The sequence below is a fragment of the Mustela erminea genome, chromosome 12, assembly GCF_009829155.1.
Source record: "Mustela erminea isolate mMusErm1 chromosome 12, mMusErm1.Pri, whole genome shotgun sequence".
In the NCBI taxonomy this organism is placed as follows: domain Eukaryota; kingdom Metazoa; phylum Chordata; class Mammalia; order Carnivora; family Mustelidae; genus Mustela; species Mustela erminea.
The window spans coordinates 35268714-35289551 of NC_045625.1; the positions used below are offsets into that span (position 1 = coordinate 35268714).

General features: G+C 41.4%; 1 protein-coding gene across 2 annotated transcripts in view; it reads right to left on the minus strand.

The window, feature by feature from the left end:
• RECK (reversion inducing cysteine rich protein with kazal motifs) overlaps window positions 1-20838 on the minus strand; it is a 74365-nt gene that overhangs the window by 13815 nt on the left and 39712 nt on the right. For both annotated transcript variants that reach the window (XM_032307892.1, XM_032307894.1), the window contains 7 exons: window positions 19493-19672; window positions 16045-16257; window positions 13891-14027; window positions 11742-11882; window positions 10444-10632; window positions 8746-8868; window positions 6645-6816 (listed from right to left, as the gene is read on the minus strand). In XM_032307892.1, coding sequence (XP_032163783.1) covers window positions 6645-6816; window positions 8746-8868; window positions 10444-10632; window positions 11742-11882; window positions 13891-14027; window positions 16045-16257; window positions 19493-19672 — 1155 coding nt within the window. The remainder of the gene's footprint in view (window positions 1-6644; window positions 6817-8745; window positions 8869-10443; window positions 10633-11741; window positions 11883-13890; window positions 14028-16044; window positions 16258-19492; window positions 19673-20838) is intronic.

Consider the following 20838-nt stretch of genomic DNA (forward strand, 5'->3'; position numbering starts at 1 on the left):
CAACATAAAGGAACTAATTGATAATAACACAAAAGTAAGGGATTTTAACACCCCACTGACATCAACATATCCTCTAAACAGAAGATCAACAAAGAAACAATAGCTTTGATGACACACTGGACCAGATGAATTTAACAAATATATTGAGAACATTCCATCATAGAACATCACAATACATTCTTTTTAAGGGCAGATGGAACACTCTCCAGAATAGATCACCTATCAGGCCACAAAACAAGCTTCAACAAATTTAAAAAGACTGAACTCATACCATATGTCTTTTCTCACCCAATGCTATGATATTAGAAGTTAATGACAAGAAAAAATCCGGAAAGACCACAAATACATGGAGGTTAAGTTATATGCTACTAAAAATGAATGGGTCAATCAGGAAATAAAAGAAGAAATTAAAAAAGTATATGGAAACAAATGAAAATGAAAACACAGTGGTGCAAAACCTTTGGGACACAGTAGAAGTGGTTCTAAGAGGAAAATTTATAGCGATACAAGCCTACCTTAAGAAGCAGGAGAAATTTCAAATAAATAGCCTTATACCTAAAGGAGCAAGAAAAAGAACAATTAAAACCTCAAACCAACAGAAAGGAAGGAAATAATATGAATTAGAGCAGAAATAAGTTATATAGAAACTAAAATAAACAAAAACTGGAACCAATACAACCGATCAATGAAAACCAGGAGCTAGAGGAGGGAGAAGAAGTAATAATAACATCACAGTAATACAAACCATTATGAGAATATTATGAAAATGTTGTCAACAAACTGGACAACCAAGAAGAAATGGATAAATTTCTAGATACAAATACCTACTAAACTGAAATAGGAAGAAATAGAAAATTTGAACAGACTGATTACTGGCAAGAACTGAATCAGTAACTTAAAAACTCCCAAAAAACAACAGTCCAGGACCAGGTGGCTTCATAGGCAATTCTATCAAAACATTTAAAAGGAGTTAATACTTACTCTTCACAAACTATACCAAAAAATAGAGAAGGAAGGAAAACTTCCAAATTCATTCTATGAGGCCAGCACTACCCAGATACCAAAACCAGATAAAGATATCACAAAAAGAGAACTACAGGCCAATGTCTGTGATGAACATAGATGCAAAAACCCTCAACAAAATACTAGCAACCTAATCCAACAATACATTTAAAAAATCACACACCATGATTAAGTGGGATTTACTCCTGGGTTGCAAGGGTGGTTCAATATTCATACATCAATCAACATGATACATCACATCACTAAAAGAAATGGTAAGAACCGTATGTTCATTTCAATAGATGCAGAAACAGCATTTGACAAAGTATAACATCCATTCATGAGAAAAACCCTCAACAAATGTTTAGAGGGAACATACCTCAACATAGTAATGGCCATATATGAAAAACCCATAGCTAACATCATCTTCAAAAGGGGAAAACTGAGAGCTTTCCCCCTAAGGTCAAGAACAAGAGAAGGATGATCATTCTCACCACTTTTATTCAACATAGTACTGGGAGTCCTAGACACAACAATCAGACAATAGAAGGAAATAAAAGGCATCCAAATCAGTAAGGAAGAAGAAAACTTTCACTATTTGCAGATGACATGCTTCTATGCTATACATAAAAGATGAGGGGAAAAAAAAAAAAAAGGCCAGAAAGACTCTGCCAACAAACTGCTAGAACTGATACACAAAATCAATAAAGTCTCAGTATACAAAATCAATTTACAGAAATCTGTTGCATTTCTACACACCAATAATGAAGTAGCAGAAAGAGAAATTAAGAAAATAATCCCATTTATAATTACACCAAAAATCACAAGATGTCTAGGAATAAACCAAACCAAAGAGGTAAAAGACCTATACTCTGAAAACTATAAAAGAAAGAAATGGAAGATGACACAAAGAAATGGAAAGACATTCCCCACTCATGGACTGAAAGAACAAATACTAAAGCAATCTACACATTTAATGTAATCCCTATCAAAATACCAACAGCATTTTTCACAGAACTAGATAATCCCAAAATGCTTATGGAAACACAAAAGACCCTGAATAGCCAAGACAATCTGGAAAAAGCAAAGCAGAGCTGGAGGCATCCTAATTCTAGACTTCAGGTTATATTACAAAGATGTATAATCAAAACAATACAGTACTGGCACAATAATAGACACATAGATCAATGAATAGAAAATCTAGAAGTAAACCCACAGTTATATGGCAATTAATCTTTGACAACAAAGGAAAGAATATCCAATCGGAAAAAGACAGTCCCTTCAACAAATAGTGTTGAGAAAAGTGGACAGCAACATGCAATAGAAAGAAACTGGGCCAGTTTTTTAAACAATACACAAAAACAAATTAAAAATGGACTAAAGACCTAAATGTTAGACCTGAAACCATAAAAATCCTAGAGAGAACAGAGGCAGTAATTTTTCTGACATTGGCTGTAGGAATTTTTTTCTAGATAGGTCCCCTGAAGCAAAGGAAATAAAAGCAATAACAAATTATTTGGACTATATAAAAATAAAAAGGATTTGCATAGCCAAGGAAATAATCAACAAAACTAAAAGGCAACCTACAGAATGGGAGAAGATATTTGGAAATGACATATCTGATAAAGGGTTAGTATCCAAAACACATAAAGAACTTAAAAACCCAACACCCAAAAAAGAATCCAGTTAAAAAAAAATAGAAGAAATGAACAGACATTTCTCCAAAGAAGACATATGAAATGTTTTCCATATGGATGGTCAATACACACATGAAAAGATGCTCATCACTTATCACCAGGAAATGCAAATCAAAATTAAAATGAGATATCATCTCACACCAGCCAGAATGGCTAAAATCAACAACTGGTTGTTGGTGAGGATGTGGAGAAAAAGGAACACTCTTGGACTGTTGGTGGGAATGGAAATTGGTGCAGCCACTGTGGAAAACAACATGGAAATTCCTCAGAAAGTTAAAAATAGAACAATCCTACGATCTAGCAATCACACAACTGGGTATTCACCCTAAAGATTTAAATGTAGTGATCTGAAGGGATACCTGCACCCCAGTGTTTATAGCAGCAAAGTCCTAAATAGCCAAACTATGGAAAGTGCCCAGAAAAGAAGAGGCTGACTCGCCACCTAAACTGGGTCTTCAACTTACACATGTGGGGAGCCCACCTCAGTGCCAGCAGATCGGCCTGCCCTGCCCCTAGGCCCTAACCCTAACCCTAGCTAGGTTAGGTTTCTAGGCTTCTGTCCCCAGAGGCCTAGCCCATAAACCTTCTAGATTGGGGACCGATGAACCAGACCCCAGGACTGTACCTGCCACCCATAAGGAAAACATTTTGTTTGGAGATGCAAAGAACCATCAGAGTGTGAGAAACCTGCACGCCCCGCTGAGGACACCTCCAACTTCAATTGGACCCTGGACACAAACACGGAGCCTGATGTAGCGCCAGACACCACCCTCAACTCAGCCATGCAAGGAGCCTGCCTCAGCACTGGGAGATAGGGACTGCCATGTCCCTAGGCCCTAACTCTGACCCCAGTTTGGGTTTTCAGGGTTCCGTCCCAAAAGGCCTCATCCCCAAGCCCTCCATTGGGGACCCCTGAGCCATACCCCAGGACACCACTGGCCCCCTAGGGGGAAACCCTGCCATTTGGAGCTCTGCAGAACCCTCAGAGCGGGAGAAAGGTGCATGCCCCCCTGAGGCCACCCCCATCTTTGGCACTACACCCCCACCCTCCGCCCTCTCCATAAACCCGGAGGCTGACCTGCTGCCAGACCCCTGCCCTAAACTCAGCCTCCCCGGGGTCCCGCCTCAGTGCCAGCAAATCAGGCCTGCCATGCCCCTAGGCCCTAACCCAAACCCTAGGTTGGGCTGTCAGGCTTCCAGCTCCCAGGGCCTGGCCTCCAAGCCCTCCGGATGGAGGATCCCTGAGGCACACCCAGGACTCTGCCTGCCCTCTAGGAAGAAACAGTGCTGTTTGGAGCCACGTAGAACTCTCCTGTGGGAGAAAACTGCATGTGCCGCTGAGGCCACCCCCACCTTTGGCGCCCACCTCCCCCCTCCCCCAGTGGCCACAAACCTGGAGGGCTCATGGGCTGCCCTCAACTCCCACCCTCAACTCTGCCCCTAGGGAGCTCGCCTCAGTGGGTGCCCACTGGGGAGCCTCATGGGCCCAGTCCTCAGTCCCTGATGGTCACCACACACACCTGAGAGAAAGCGCTCCAGAAACCAGGTGCATGAGCGGCCCGCATCGCCGCCCAACGCTGGCCAATTCTCAGTGAGCTTTCTGCCCAAATCGATGTCAATTTGGGCAGAAAGCTCATTGAGAATTGGCCGGAATTCCCCAGTGAACTCGCTTCTGGTGGCATGGGCCTTCAGGGGAGCTTCCTGGAAAGGGCCTATGGTCCCAAGTGGTCACCGCCCAAACCCTGTGAGAAAGCACGCTAAACGCCAAGTGCACGTGTGGCCCGAATTGCCTCAGAACACCTGCCAACCCCACCCTGTACTTGGCCCCTGAGGAGCCCTGCCGCAGCGCAGCACCAGCTGATGGGGCCTGCCATGCCCCCAGGCCCTAACCCGATCTCTAGGTCAGTTTTTAGGCTTCTGTCCCCCAAGCCCTCTAGATTGGGGACACCGGAGCCACACCCCAGGAGTCTGCCTGCCACCCAGATGGAAACTGTGCCATTTGGTCCTGCTCCAAACCCTCTGACTGGGAGAAACCTGCATGACTCCCTGGGGTCATCCCCAAATCTGGCAACCCCCTGGCCACCAACCTGGAGCCTGACCCACTGCGTGACCCCTCTCCTCAACTCAGACCCCCAGGGGTCCCACCTCAGCTCCAGCAGATCAGGCCTGCCATGCCCCTAGGCCCTAACACTAACTTTAGGTTGGGTTTACAGGCTTCTGTCCCAAGAGGCCCTCCAGATTGGGGACCCTGAGCCACACGCCAGAATACCACCTGTCCTCTAGGAGGAAACCGTGCCATTTGGAGCTTCACAAAACCTTCAGAGTGGGAGAAACCCGCATGCCTCCCTGAGGCCACCCTCACCTTCAGCGCCCCCCCCCCCCCCCCCCGGGCCACAAACCCACAGCCTGATGCTCAGCTTGACCCCCTCTCTCAACTCTGGCCACAGGCAGTTTGCCTCAGCAGGGGCCGGCAGGAGAGCTGCGTGGGTCCGGCCTGTGGTCCCTGACAGTTGCAACACCTACCTAGCAAGAAAGCACTCCAGACACCTGGCAGGTGAGCTGCCTGAATCGCCGCCCAATGCGGACCAATAGAATTGGCTGGAAACCCCCACCAAACTTGCTTCCAGCAGGGTGGGCCTTCAGGGGAGCCGCCTGGACCTGGCCGATGGTCCCGAGTGGTTGCACCCCAAACCCTGCGAGAAAGCGTGCTACACACCAGGTGTATGTGTGGTCCGAATCACCTTGAACGCCTGCCAACCCCACCCTCTACTCAGACCCCTGGGAGCCCACTGCAGCGCCAGCAGATCTGGCCTGCCATGCCCCTAGGCCTGAACCCTATCCCTAGGTTGGGTTGCCTGGCCCCCAAGCCCTCCATGGTGGGGGCTCCAAGCCATACCCCAGGACTTCTGCCCCCCTCTCCCGGAGGATACCGTGCCATTTGGAGCCATGCAAAACCCTCAGAGCGGGAGAAAGCCGCATGCCCCCCTAAGGCCACCCCCAACTTTGGTGCCCTCCCCAAGCAGGGCCACAAATCGGGAGCCTGACCCTCAGCCTAACCCCCTCCCTCAACTCTGCCTCCAGGATGCTCGCCTCAGTGGGGGCCTGCTGGGGAGCCTCCTGTGCCCGGCCCACGGTCCCCGATGGTCACAACACGCACCTAGCTAGAAAGTGCTGCAGACACCAGGCGCGTGGCAGCACGGATCGCTGCCCAATGCTGGCCCACTCTCACAAGTTTTCTGCCCAAATTGATGTCAATTTGAGCAGAAAGCTCCTGAGAATTGGCCAGAATGCCCTGGTGAATTCACTTCAGGGGAGCCGCCTGGACCGGCCTGTGGTCCTGAGTGGTCGTGCCTGAACCCTGCAAGAAAGCTTGCTAAATGCCAGGTGACCGCACGGCTGAAATATCCTTGAACACCTGCCAACCCTGCTCTCTACTTGGCTCCCTGGGAGCCCACTTCTGTGCTGGCAGATCAGGCCTGCTATGCCCTTGAGGCCCTAACAATAAACCCAGGTTGTGTCTTTGGGCTTCCGTCCCCAGAGCCCTGGGCCCCAAGTCCTCCATACTGGGGACACCTGAGCCACTCTCCAGGATGTGGCATACATATATACATAATGGAGTATTATTCAGCCATACAAAAGAATAAAATCTTTCCATTTCCAATGACATAGGTGGAGCTAGAGAGTGTAATTCCAAGTGAAAGAAGTCGGAGAAAGACAAATATATTTCATTTAGATGCGGAATTTAAGAAACAAAATACACACGGGGCAAAAAACAGAGCAAGACAAAACAACAAGCAGACTCTCAACTATAGAGAAGAAAGTGATAGTTACCAGCGGAAAGGTATGTGGGGAGACTGGTGAAACAGGTGATCAGCACCAGGTGATTAAAATAAAAACTTAAAAAAAAAAAAAAAAAGAAAAAAGATAAGGAGTCATTTAATTTACCTTTGGTTTTTTGGGCAGGGATTTGGAGTACATGGATCCTTTGATATGCATGATCCAAACTCAAACTGATGGTCTTGGAGGCCCACACAGCGAGCAATGCAGGCACTGGGGTAAGTGCGGCCATTCTGCCCACACACAGGGACGAACTGATCTGCACAGTTACAGGGCAGACCTGTGGAAGAGGACACAGATTCAATGCTGGCTACTTATACGTTCTCCTGCCTGTCATATTTCCTAATTAACACAGAACTTTTAAGTTAAAACCGCATTGTGAATTAAGTTCAGGAAAAGGCATCCCTCCAGTCTCTGAGAGTGCTTTTAAAGACGGCAAGGCTCTGAAAAGGCATTTGTCTGCATACTGGCTTTCCTTTGTTCCATTTATTGCCAGCTAATTGAGGGCTTCCAGACCTTGACCCCAGAGGTAGAGACCCATGTAAACAAAGCTATAGGTAGGAAAAGTAAAGAAAGCTCCTCCCAATCTAGTGAATAATCTAGAATTTAGATGTCTGAAGTCTGGCTTGGGAGATCTCTGCAATGTTAAAGGGTAAACCAAAACAAGAAGAAAGTAACTTGGGAAATTACTGTTATTTTGAGACTTAGAAGTGTTTATGAGCATCAGTCAAGAACACTGCATTCTTGACATTGCTATGCTTTATTCTGCTGGGTTACGCTCCAGTAAGCAAAAGGCCAGTGAGATGCGATGCTCTTTTCTTGAGAAGCAGCTACAGCTGTTGACAGCAACAGCAGGGTCTCTTGCTATCTACTGGGATCTGTTTTGCTCCAGATCTGAAATACGCTTGGTTCTGGGTAAAGACGAGCCAGGTAGCCCCCTAAATTTACCCCATTTCATAAAGCTGCAGCAGCAAGTTGATTCTTCTTTCTCGGGAGTTGGTATGGCACATGGAGAGGGATGGGAGGAGAACTGATTAGGGATTTACTGGTCTACCTCCGGCCCATTAAAATAAAAAGGATATCAGAAATAAGAAGTACACAGCAGGCTGCTAGGGAAGTAAAGGCAGGACTAACCCCACCCCACCCTCTACCTATCCTGAGTACCAGTCTTGATGTTTTATTGTCATTCTTGTTGTTGTTGTCCTTATTATTATCCTTTATTTGCTTGTTTTGATGAGGGAAATTCATTCTGCTTAGAGAAACCATAAAACCACTGGGGATGAAGAATTAATTGAAGATTTTTATGGAAAACTACTTATTTATTTAATTTACTTATTAACTTACTTATATCCAAATGTATTTGGAAGATGAACTTTACAACTAGCAGGACTTTTTTTTCCCTGTGGTGTGTAGCCCCTCATGTCCTGGGATAAATTAAGGTAATGACTGTTTAGCTAACAGACTCTAAAGAGATTTTATTGGCCACAAAGTGTATCTCATTTTTTGGGACTCAGATATTGTTTCAGTCCAAACACAACCCAGAGATGTTTATAAAAATGCCCAAGTCTCAAAATTACAATAATTTCCCAAGTTCTTGTTCTTCCCCTTCTCTAAGGAGATGGAGAGTGGAACATGATGAGTTTACAACCTTTGTCTTTATTTTGGTTTTGGTATTACCCTTTGACAGTCCAGAAATCCCCCAAGCCAGACTTTAAACCTCTAATTTCTAGATTTTATACACTAGATTGGAAGGAGCATTCTTTACTTTTCCTACTTATAGCTTTATTATAGGGGTCTCCACGGAATGAACTAGTAAGCTAAGGCAAGACAGGGAAAAGGTGATGAGAAAAACATTACAACACAGACTAACTTAGAAAATACATTTTCTAATATAATGGTAGGGGTGGATTTTAGTAGGTACAAAGTTTCATTTTACTAAAACCGTCCCAGTCACTGGCCCTGTTCTTTTTAACCCATGGAATTTCAGAGTATTAGTGCTAGAAGGGTCCTAGGAAATCATTTGTTTAATGCCTTCAATTCACAGAGGAAGAAACAGATCCAGAGAGGGAAAGTACCTTGTTCTCAGATTATGTATTTATTTTACCACGTACATCTGCAGTTACGGCGAGAGTGGTGAAGCTACCTTGAAGGGAAACGGGTACAAAGGGATGACGGCCGCTAAGGGCTGCTTCCGGGTGGCCGTGGTTACCTGTGAAGGTGCGCCGGTCATCTTCTGAACTGTGCTCACTGAGGCACAGGCGGGTAGAACACACCAAATTGCCAGCAAAACAAGAACAGATATTGCAGTCAATGTTAAAGGAGGTCCCATGACCTAAGGAAAGGAGAAATAACATGTTGCTCCATTTCATGCATTTATAAATAAATCATATTTTAACAATTTAATAGTTTAAAAAGTTTTAAAATAGAAATTCTTGAAAGATGACTTCTGAATATACAAACTGAGAAGCTAAATCTGTAATATTTATATTTTCATGCTTATCTCCCACCATTTCTCTCCAAACCCCCAAAGTGCTAGTCTTACCAGACTGCTCCCTGTTCTCTGAGAATGTTTCTGGCTGCCCCTCTTGCCTGACATGTCCTCTCTTCCTTCTGGAACTTTAGTCATCTCTCCATAATCAGCCCTGATGCCATCTTTGAATTGAAGACTCTCCTGATGCCCTGGCAGGAATGAAGAGCATCTCCTGATGCCCTGGCGGGTCCTCGAAGAGCACTGGATCTGCTCCTTTTGTGGCTCTAATGCTCCCCCATTTGATCATATACAACATGACCTGAATCCCTCATCCCAGTTTCAGCCCCATAAGGTGCTAGTATGTTCTTCTGTAAAGAGCAGGCATTTAATCATTGGAAGTCTATGGAAGGAATGAATCTGTTTATCCTCAGAGGTTGTATATTGACAGAATGGTAGTTAGGGCTATAAGCAAAACATGGTTAAGGAAGCAATAAGAAAGCAAGACCTTCAGACTTTTAGAGAGGGCATCAAAGGGTGGCACTTGTTCATGTGCTGTCTCCCAATGCCTAGTCAATAGTTTGCTTTCTACAACATCAAACTCTGACTTTTACTTCTCATAAAGAGATATAGTTGAGGAAGGAATGGGAAGGAGCACACCTCTGTCTTTGCCTGTGGATGTCAAGGGCTTTGGAGTCAGATAGACCCAGGACTGAGTTCTTCTTTAGTCACTTACTAGCTGGGTGACCTGTCTGAGCATCATCTTCCTCACAACAACACAGAAATCAAAGAACAACTGGAAGGGTCACATGAGATAACACAGGCCAAGACTTAGCATAGTGCTTGGCACACAATTAAAGGTTCAGTAGTATTTTTTTTTTAAGATTTTATTTATTTATTTGACAGGCAGAGATCACAAGTAGGCAGAGAGGCGGGCAGAGAGAGAGGAAGGGAAGCAGGCTCCCTGCTGAGCAGAGAACCCGATGTGGGGCTCGATCTCAGGACCCTGGGATCATGACCTGAGCTGAAGGCAGAGGCTTTAACCCACTGAGCCACCCAGGCGCCCCAGTCCTGGTGTTCTGTCGAGTACAGTTTGGAAAATACTGGCCTGGAGGATCTGATTTGTAGACCTTACTCTTTGGTGGGAATCTATCCAATGTTCTTCCTACAAAATTAAGATAACTAATCTCAGGGGTGCCTGGGTGGCTCAGTGGGTTAAAGCGTCTGCCTTCGGCCCAGGTCATGATCCCAGGATCCTGGGATTGAGCCCCGCATTGGGCTCTCTGCTCAGCGGGGAGCCTGCTTTCTCCTCTCTCTCTCCTGCCTCTCTCTGCCTACTTGTGATCTCTGTCTGTCAAATAAATAAATAAAATCTTAAAAAAAAAGATAACTAATCTCATACTAAAAACAAAAAGCAAATAAGTACAGCTCAAGACTCACTTTTTCTTTTTCCTCCAACAATACATGACTTCTGAAGATCTATACAGTGCATCTCTATACAATTTTCCAAGAGTCCACTTTGTCCACATGAGCAAATTTTGTAACAACCAACTTCTCCAGCAGACGATGGCACCTGGATTAGTGTTCCTTGACGGACGATGAAATCAGAGGCTTCTCCTAATTTGCAACCTGTACAAACAAAAATAAGCTGAGAGAGATGGTATTGTGCCATGACATTGTTATGACATTAGATATATTTTACATTGGTCTCATAGGTATTGTGTGGCTACTAAAGTTTATGTTATAGAACTTTCACTAAGTCAAAGAATTGGTCTGGTTCACTGACTGAAACATATCCTCTCAGACGGAAAATTCCATGTTCCATAAGATGGTGGTGATTATGGACCTATACCCCAGAGTTAGCTATAGTTCAGTATAAAAATGCTATAAGATATGTATTTTTTTTTATTGCTTTGGGCTTATCAAGGATATTTAAAAAAATCACAGATATTTTAAAAATGAACTATGGAAACTTCTTGGTCAGGAAAAATTTTAGGGATAGAATATAAGGATATCATAAATTCAAGAAAAGCTGAATACTTGATTGGGCTTAAGGAAAATCCACTCATTTCCAATTTTAACAAAATTTATCTTGACTGATATATTCTGGTATTATACAAATATTATAGATGATCCTTTGAGATATCATACTTATTTAATTTAATCTTCTATTCCTTATTACTTTAAGATATTTTAAAATGGTGATTTTAACAGGACAAAGAAACATTTTCAATTGGGAAATAAATAAAAGGAAGCAAAGCGTTGCCCACTGTACCCTAAAGGAATGCAGAAAGAAAGACTATCAAAATTCAATGGGATAAGCATTTCTTATTGAAGAGGATTCCTGAATTAAAAAAAAATTAGTGGGGTGCCTGGGTGGCTCAGTGGGTTAAGCCTCTGCCTTCAGCTCAGGTCATGATCTCAGAGTCCTGGAATTGAGCCCCGCATTGGGCTCTCTGCTCGGCGGGGAGCCTGCTTCCCCCCCACTCTCTGCCTGCCTCTGCCTACTTATGATCTCTCTCTCTGTCAAGTAAATAAATAAAATCTTTAGAAAATAAAATATGTTTAGAAATAAAATAAAATAAAATAATTAGTTGTAAAATTACACATATCTTTAAAAAAGATTTTATTTTTATTTATTTATTTATTTAGAGCTTACTTCAAAGAGTATCCCTATACAGAAACACCAGCAGCACAAATCCATACCCACTCCACAACCACACCCATTTACCTCTTACCTTGAACACAAGAGTATGGAAGACAGGGATCTCCAGATGGACACCCCTTCCGGTTAACCTCACAGAGCTCATTAGCAGGGCAAGGATTTGGGTTACAGGGATGAGTGACCTCTTCTACAATGTTACCCAAAGTACTTGGCCCTGAAAAATCAAACACAGATCAGTTTAACCAACCCAAAAAGGTAACAGAGGTCTGTAAATTATCCAAATTAATTATGGCTAGAATAAATGAGAGCTCATGAGCAGAAACCAAGGCCCGATTCCAGGAAACCATTAAAACACACAGATTCTCTGATAATTTGTAAATTTAGTATAAACATATATACATTTATTCACCTGTTTATTTACTGGGTACTTATGATATGCTGGGAAAAGTTCTGAGCACTGGAGATACAGTAGTGAACAAAACTGACAAATCCCTAATGTAGAATTTATATTCTATTTGGGAAAGAGACAATAAGCAGACTGGGGATATATAGAGTATAATGTGTGTGTCTGTGTGTCTCTGTGTGTAAAAATAAAAAAGTCACCCAATGATAAGTAATAAGTAGTATAAAGGAATGGAAAGTATACATTGGGTAGAGTGGTCAAAGAGGTGCTTATGCCCAAGAGGAATAACTTGGCACATTTTACTATAAACGACAATAATTCACTATGGTAAGATGGATCCCGTACCATGATTATATTTGTCACCTTATAAAATAATGACCATGGAAGAGTCTCACTTTATATTAAGCATATATGATATTTAAAGAAAGTACTAAAATTCAAACAAAAACGTTTTTTTAACTTTTTTCCTTCTACATATATATTTCACTGCTTTAATAGAGTCTAGGCTTGTGAATACATTAGCTTTGCTTACTTGATTTTAGGCCAGACTCACACTGCAGGGTTAAGAAAGGTGTAAGAGTTCCTAGAGTTCATCTTGTCTAGCCTTTCTGAGGCAGAAAGAGGTGATCTGTCCAAAGTCACAGAGGTCTATACTCTAGTCTAATGCTCTTTTTTTCTTTTCTTTTCTTTTTTTTTTTTTGGTTACACTGATCATAAAGGCTGAGGGACATAGTTTGTTGGCCTTAAGAAAATGTGGCTGATATTACTAGCTGCACATCGAGCATCCACTTTTCTCTTTCTGCTTACTAATAATGGTGTGACAATGGGTCCATAGCTAAAATGATCATCTTTCTCAGTTTCCCTTACAGCTAGGGTGGTTTTCCCTTACACTAAGATATGGTGGCTAGACTTCTAGGAGCCATGTCATGAGAATAAAGTACCTGAAGTTACCTTGATGATGGAAGCGAAACACTAAGGAGAATGCAGAAAGCAAAAAGAGGCTGGATTCTGGACGGTGAACCACTCTAACAGCTCTGGACTATTTATTTCTGGGCTTCCCTTTACGTTTACCTATTGTTCTGTTCATTTGCAGTAGAACTTAAGTCATATGCAACACAGGAGAACAAAGCAAGCTGGAGCTGAATTCAAGGTCTGCGTTCCAGCTAGCCTGGGGGCACTAATGCCCTGTGGGGGCATCCTAGACACTTGTACTACCGCTACTACAATACATAGTGTGTGTGAGTTCTTCTCATTATCCCTCTGGTTTCCTCCATGCAAGGTCACCTCCTGCTGAGAAACTCAGCTCCAGGATCCCTTAAGGAGATACCAACTTATTCTTCTAGCTCTTTGCCTAGCTCTTGGCAGGAGTATTTTGGCAGAGACAAAAGTTCCATTTTCATATACTAACTCAGACAGTCAATTCCTTATTCCCTATATGTGTCTAAACCAATGCCTGGCTCAGGCCCACTCATGTTCTAATTACAAAAAGCTAAAAATGCCCTGGGGGGAAATTCCACTTCCTGGTCAAATCATGGCAAGGGGACAGCAATGATTTGACCCAGATTCACTGCTTACAATTCCTGATTGACAATAGTTCATCATTTCCTCAGACTGATAAGACAGTCACTTGGGCTTATATGTTTTAAAATGACAGTTCTTTCCAGGGCCAAAAAGGCCAAGCAAATAAGATAAGAGTCTGCAATTGAGATAGAATCATTAAACCACACATTCGCAATAGATAGATGTTCATCCAAAGCAAACATGAAGGGCAGAGATGGAAGGCAGAAATACTTGAAATCTTAAAAAACAAAGTACTTACTGAGGTATGTTTCTAAAGGTATACAGTTCTCTAGGTCATCTGTAGGTGACAGAAGCTCACAAATACTTTCAGCTGTGTGATCTTCAGGGAATTTGTTCTGGTCCCCACATTTCTTCAGAATCTCCACACAGTCTGATCTTAAGAAGAAAAATACACACAAATTTAGGGTTCAAGGAACCTCCTCATGTTGTCTAGTCAGTATCAATCAGTATCAATCTGAAGGCTTCCAGAAGGTGAGTTTTCATAAAATATTTTACAATTTTACAATTGTCAGAGTAATGGCAAAAAAACCCAGGAGTCAAGACTACCCCAGGTTGCAGAGTAGTAGTAAGTAATGTATTACACTAGCAAAGCATCCCTTTCTCTTACCTGAGATCAAAGGCCTTGCTCAAATTTTATGCTCATACTGTTACTACCATCAGTGTGGCTTGTCCCGGTCTTCGAAAGGAAATTAAACTAGACTAGTCTGATCTGCTCTTTGCAAAATCATACATCTTTTCTTTCAGCATCTTATACTTACTTGCTTCTTACTCCCTCCCTCCCCTTCTCTTTTTAAATATCTTTTTTTCTTAAAGATTTTATTTATTTGACAAAGAAAGACACAGTGAGAGAGGGAACACAAGCAGGGGGAGTGAGAGAGGGAGAAGCAGGCTTCCCACTGAGCAGGGAGCTCGATGCAGGGCTTGATCCCAGGACCCCGGGATCACAACCTGAGCCGAAGGCAGACACTTAACGACTGAGCCACCCAGGCCCCCTTTAAATATCCTTTTGTTATCAATGTTAAGGGGATTGACCCATAACACCTAGAAAGTATACTACTTTAAAATTTCTCAGTCTTAAAAGGGATTTGACTCCTTTTCTATAAGTTCTTATGCTAAGAGTCAATAAATTTCCCACTAGTTGCCTCTTGTCACCCAAGTTGCCCCCCATCTTTCCCCTTATTCAAGTCATTAGCAAGTCATGCCATAGAATGTATCTGGACCCTGTTTAAGGTTGAAATGATCTGCAATCAGTCATCAAGTGCCCAGCGGCACCAAGACATACACCAACAGCTTAGGGGCTGGATAGTAACTTGGTTTTTAGAAAAGCTTTTTGGAAAAATAGATGTTGAAGATCAGCTGGCATAGATTACTACATGGGTAATGCTGCTGGTTTTAGAAAGTATACTACTTTAAAATTTCTCAGTCTTAAAAGGGATTTGACTCCTTTTCTATAAGTTCTTATGCTAAGAGTCAATAAATTTCCCACTAGTTGCCTCTTGTCACCCAAGTTGCCCCCCATCTTTCCCCTTATTCAAGTCATTAGCAAGTCATGCCATAGAATGTATCTGGCATTCCATTCACAAAAGCAAACCATTCACAAAATGCTCACTAGAAATAGGCCCTAATAACTATATTCACTAACTCCCTCACTCATTAAACAGTATGGAACACCATACTGTGTGTCAGAATTCTGCTAATCCCTGATGAAGAGAAAAAGAGAAAAGAGGAGACAAGAAAAAGAAGTCATAAAGTATAAACTCAAGGAGAGCAAAGTCTAACAGTATATGAGTACACAAATTAAAATATAAAAATAGAATTATTGAAGGCACTTGACAAATATTTCTGAAACTAAATTCCATAAGAGAAGTTCAGGTGAAGGTCTACAGAAGTTTGTAGGAAGGATAAATTACTATTAGCAGGAGAGAGCTGGGAAGATTCCATGGGAATGACTGGCATTTGAGAGAGGCTAAGAAAGACAGGAGTGGGCAAATGGAGATGGAAGAGTGTTTCAAGCAGAGAAGGAAAAAGTGAGAGAGCATTTGACGTGTGGGGAGGATGGGCAAAGGGAACTGGTGGGAGAGAAAACTCTAAAGATAGGCTGCGGTTCAGACCATCATCTGAAACAAGACTGGAGAGTCATTAAGAGGGAAGAAACTGGGACGCCTGGGTGGCTCAGTTGGTTAAGCAGCTGCCTTCGGCTCAGGTCATGATCCCAGCGTCCTGGGATCGAGTCCCACATCGGGCTCCTTGCTCCGCAGGGAGCCTGCTTCTCCCTTTCCCTCTGACTCTGCCTTCCACTCTGTCTGCCTGTGCTCGCTCTCGCCCTCTCTCTGACAAATAAATAAATAAAATCTTTAAAAAAAAAAAAAAAAAAAAGAGGGAAGAAACTTACTTGCAAATAATACTTCCCCGGGATTTACTATGACAAGGTTTAATCTGCAGTGAACAAGCGACTGCTTTCCACATTTCTGGCTGGCACTTCTTAATGTCAAGAACAGGTATGTTGATAAATGGCATCTTTATGCTTCCTTTCTCCCACAGCTTCATGTCATTCATGGCTCCTTGATCTGACTGAGCATTACAACTCCTGAAAAGTTCTGTTGGCCTGAAAAGAAAAACATCCAGAAAGAATCAAGCGGAAATTATTTTCTAGAGAGAAGTAATAGTTAAGATTCTGACATACATACATAACGCAATAGGAAAATCTGATTTTCTTAAGAAAAGTACATATGATGCATCAAAGGATATCAGCTTTGAATGTATGGGGGCTATTTTGATGTCATCTTTGGTGAAAGACCCTTGAAAGTTTTTTTGCCCATTTTTTAAAAATTGGGTTGACTTTTTTTTTTTTTTAAGATTTTATTTATTGGGTGCCTGAATGGCTCAGTTGGTTGAGTGACTACCTTCGGCTCAGGTCATGATCCTGGAGTCCCAGGATTGAGTCCCGCTTCTCCTGCTGACCTCTCTCCGCTTGCGCTCTCTCTCATATCTGTTTCTCTCTCTCAAATAAATAAATAAAATCCTTAAAAAATATTTTATTCATTTATTTGACAGAGAAAGAGAGAGCACAAGCGGGGGTAATAGCAGGCAGAGGGAGAGGGAGAAGCAAGCTCCCTGCTAAGCAAAGGGCCTGCTTGCTGTGGGGCTTGATCCCAGGACTCTGGGATCGTGACCTGAGCCAAAGGCAGATGCTTAACCAGCTAAGCCACCCAAGCGCCCCAAGGGTTGTTTGATTTTTTTTTATTATGAGGTTATAGGAGTTATTTATATATTTTGGTTACAAGCCCTTTGTCAAATGTGTGTGTGACTGTAAGTGTGCATATGTGATACAATGAATATTTTCTCTCAAGATTTGAGAAATCTTAAATGGTGTCTTTTAGTGAATAAGTGTTTACTGTTGAACCCTATCTCATTATTGCTTTCTTTTATAATTAGCACATTTTGTCTCCTGTCTACAAAATCTTTATCTATACCAAGTTTATCAAGATATTCTCCTATATTTTCTTCTAGAAGCTTTATATTTTCAGCTTTTGTTTTGTTTCATTCTATGACCCATCTTAAATTAATTAAGAATTAATTAATTAATTAATTATATTGACTTATTTATTGAGAGAGAGAACAGGTAGGAGGCGGAGAGAGAGAGAGAATAACAAACAGACTCCGTGATGAGCATGCCATGGAGTTCCATCCCAGTACCCTGGCATCATGACGCTTAGCCCACTGAGACACCCTAGGTTCCTCTAATTTGTGTTGCTTTATAACAAGTCTTAAAATCAGGTACTCTGGGGTGCCTGGGTGGCTCAGTGGGTTAAAGCCTCTACCTTTGGCTCAGGTCATGATCCCAGAGTCCTGGGATCAAGCCCCACATCAATATCTCTGCTCAGCAGTCAGTCTGCTTCTCCCTCTCTCTCTGCCTACTTGTGAGCTCTATCAAATAAATAAGTAAAATCTTAAAAAAAAAAAAATCAGATACTCTAAGTTCTCCAATTTTTTTTTAATTGTTTTAGCTGGGGCGCCCGGGTGGTTCACTGGGTTAGGCCTCTGCCTTTAGCTCAGGTCATGGTCTCAGGGTCCTGGGATCATGCCCTGCATCAGGCTCTCTGCTCAGCAGGGAGCCTGCTTACCCCCTCTCTCTGCCTGCTTACCTGTGATCTGTCAAATAAATAAATAAATAAATAAAATCTTAAAAAAAAATTATTGTAGCTATCCTAGGCCCTTTGTATTTTCATTTGAATTTCAGAATTAGTCTGGCAATTTCAATGTTAAAAAGACAATTGGGGTTTTGATTGGGATTGTACTGAATCTAGAGATTAGTTTCAGGAGAATTAACATCTTAACAATATTGAGCTTTCTAATCCATTAACAGGGTACCTCTCTCTGTTTATTCACTGTCTTTAATTTTTCTCTGCGAAGTTTTCTCATTCTCAATATGCAGATTTTGCACCTCTTTTGTTAAATTTACCCTAAGTATCTCGTGTTTTTGATGTAATTTTGTAAATGTGTATTTTTAAAATAAATTTCATTTTCCTATTGTTTGCTAACATACAGAATTACAGTTGGCTTTTCTACATTAACCTTGTATAATGTCACTTTGTTAAATTTAAGGATTTACAGGGAGTTTGTTTGCAGATTTAGGCGCAACTCCTTTATTGGTTCCCACCTTTCTGGGGTTTTCTACTCCTACATCTAGCCACCCTGGCAGCCCTAAACTCTGATCTCTAGCTCCTCAGCCCAAGACTGCTGCTTTTTGCTTGAATTTTTTAGGCCATGTGAGGGGGCTAAGGGTGCTCATGAAGGAAAAACTGGATAAATGTGGCCCTCATGCAGCATGGTTTCTATGTTTCATGAGATACAGCTCCTCCTGCTATTGGTTATTCTCTACCACCTCCAAAACAATACTTTTTTCATATTTTGTACAGAGTTCATAATTGGTACTTGCAGAAGTATTAGTTTGATACAAACTACTCCACTATCCCCCGAAGCCAGACTTTAAGTCCAAGCTTAACTTCAAACATTTCATAGGTTTCAAATTTACTCAATCTCTAAACCAGGTCCTTACTGGCTAATATTCTATCCCCAACCGTAAAGATATCTCAGTTTTCTTACTCGACATAATATTCTGAATACCTTTTTAAAGAAATATTCTGAGTACTTTTAAAAGAATAGGATTTATGTCCTTTTGAACTTCTGTCTGGCCCAACTGAATGATTCTTTCCCTCTTTGCCCCCTTGATCTCCGGACTGTAGCTCATAAAACCAGCTCCCTCTTGCTTAGAAACTGTGTCTCTGCCTTCTCTGACATGGTGTTCTCTATGCCTCTGGATGCCTTTTTGTTTTCTTCACTGTTTGTTCAGGCATTCAGTTTTGGGCCGTAGTTTTTCTGACCATACTGATACCTCAAGAAAATACAAAGAAGACAATATTTTTGTATGAAATAGGGAACTGAGTGGGACTTCCAGACTGGTTGAAGTAAACCAGTTCAAAAGAGGGCATTTGATGGCCAAATTGTTTACAGTGATTTATTCTGCAATGTATTCTTTCCACTGGTTGTGTAATAGAAGGAAGAGGGGAAGAATGGTAGACTGAGGCAGAAAAGGTTCTTTGAATTCTAGATGCTTTAAGTATCACTAGTCTAGAAGGAACTTTGTTATGGTACTTCCTTTCCCAGAGGTGATTTACTGGACAGATTATAGCATTTAAAGATGAAATCAGAAAAAAAAAATACTACTTCCTTTTAACTTAGCATCAGAGTAAAAATCAGAGTAAAGTGGTCTTTTCACTTATTTAAGAAAAAGATAATGATAAAATACTTCCATTCCATGTACAATAGTTTACTCCTACCTGTTGTTAAAATTTGTACAGTAAGTAAGATTTCTACAGCCCAACTGGCAAGGTTCCCGAACATCTGCTAAACAGGTCAACATGGACACTTCCACCGGATTATATTCACAAAAACGATCAAATTCTTGCCAACTCTGTGTATTGCCCCAGCTCATGCTATAAAGTTTAGTGCACAGTTCTCTGAAACAAAGGCACAAATGCAGAAACACAGATGAGCCAAATGAATAAATAATTTGATTAGCATAAAACTCAAAATCTATGAACTATACTGCAGAATATAAATAAAAAAAACTTACTAAAACCAAAAGACTCAAATTTATCTCCTAGAATTTAGAGCCATAAACAGTGAACTTTTCCATGAAAATCTTCACCTTGTTTTGTCATCTATTTCTTTCCATTTTCCCGTGATTGCTACAAAGCTCAGTGCTAAAGGTAATGTTTTATTACAGTATTTGTACATTCTTATTCTTGGCACAGTTATTTCTTCTATATTTCTGATCTCTGTCTTACCTTTACATAAAGTAAGGTAAGGCATATGGTTTTGCCTCCACAAAGACAGATTCCCCTATATTTATATTTCATTCACAGGAGGTAAAACTGTGACATGGTCCTTAGATTTAAGAAGGCTTACAGACTTAGGGTTCATTAGTTTCTCCCTGAAAAGTTATCCCAAAGCCACTTACATTCTTAAAGATAGGCCAAGGTAGTCTACATGTAAAAGCTTATGAATTCCAAGGCTTCTATATACTATTGTAGTTTATATATGACAATCTTATTTGCAGTACTCAATGATTACAAAACAACTTGCATATGATTAAAATAGTATCAGTACCATTTCCAAACTAATTTCACATTAGTTTAATTTTTAAAATTTATAAAAGTAATAAAAATGTTTAAAAAATACATGTAATATAAAATATAATACTCCCAAAATGTGCAAAGTCACACATAAAAATTCTCCATTCCTGCCACATTTTATTTGACTTCCATAACTAACCCTATCAGGAGGATGTTTTTACTTTTATAATTTTGCTCATTCACTCTGCTGATGTTTATTGAGTGCCTATTTTGTGTTAGACCCTGTTCAAGGCACTGGATATATCACAGTAAATAGGGGAGATAAAGTCCCTGTTCTCCATGGAGCTTATCTATCTTTGAGATGAGGAAGGTGCAACTGAGTTAAAATCTGTACCTTGAGCTGGAAACCAGTTCTTTTTCTAGTCCTTAACTTTCTCTATGACCTTCAACAGACTGTTCAGTAACATCTCAGAATTAGTTTTCTATATATATGCAGGAATTATACAAACCAACATCAATCATAAGATGGAAATAAACCAAAAAATCCT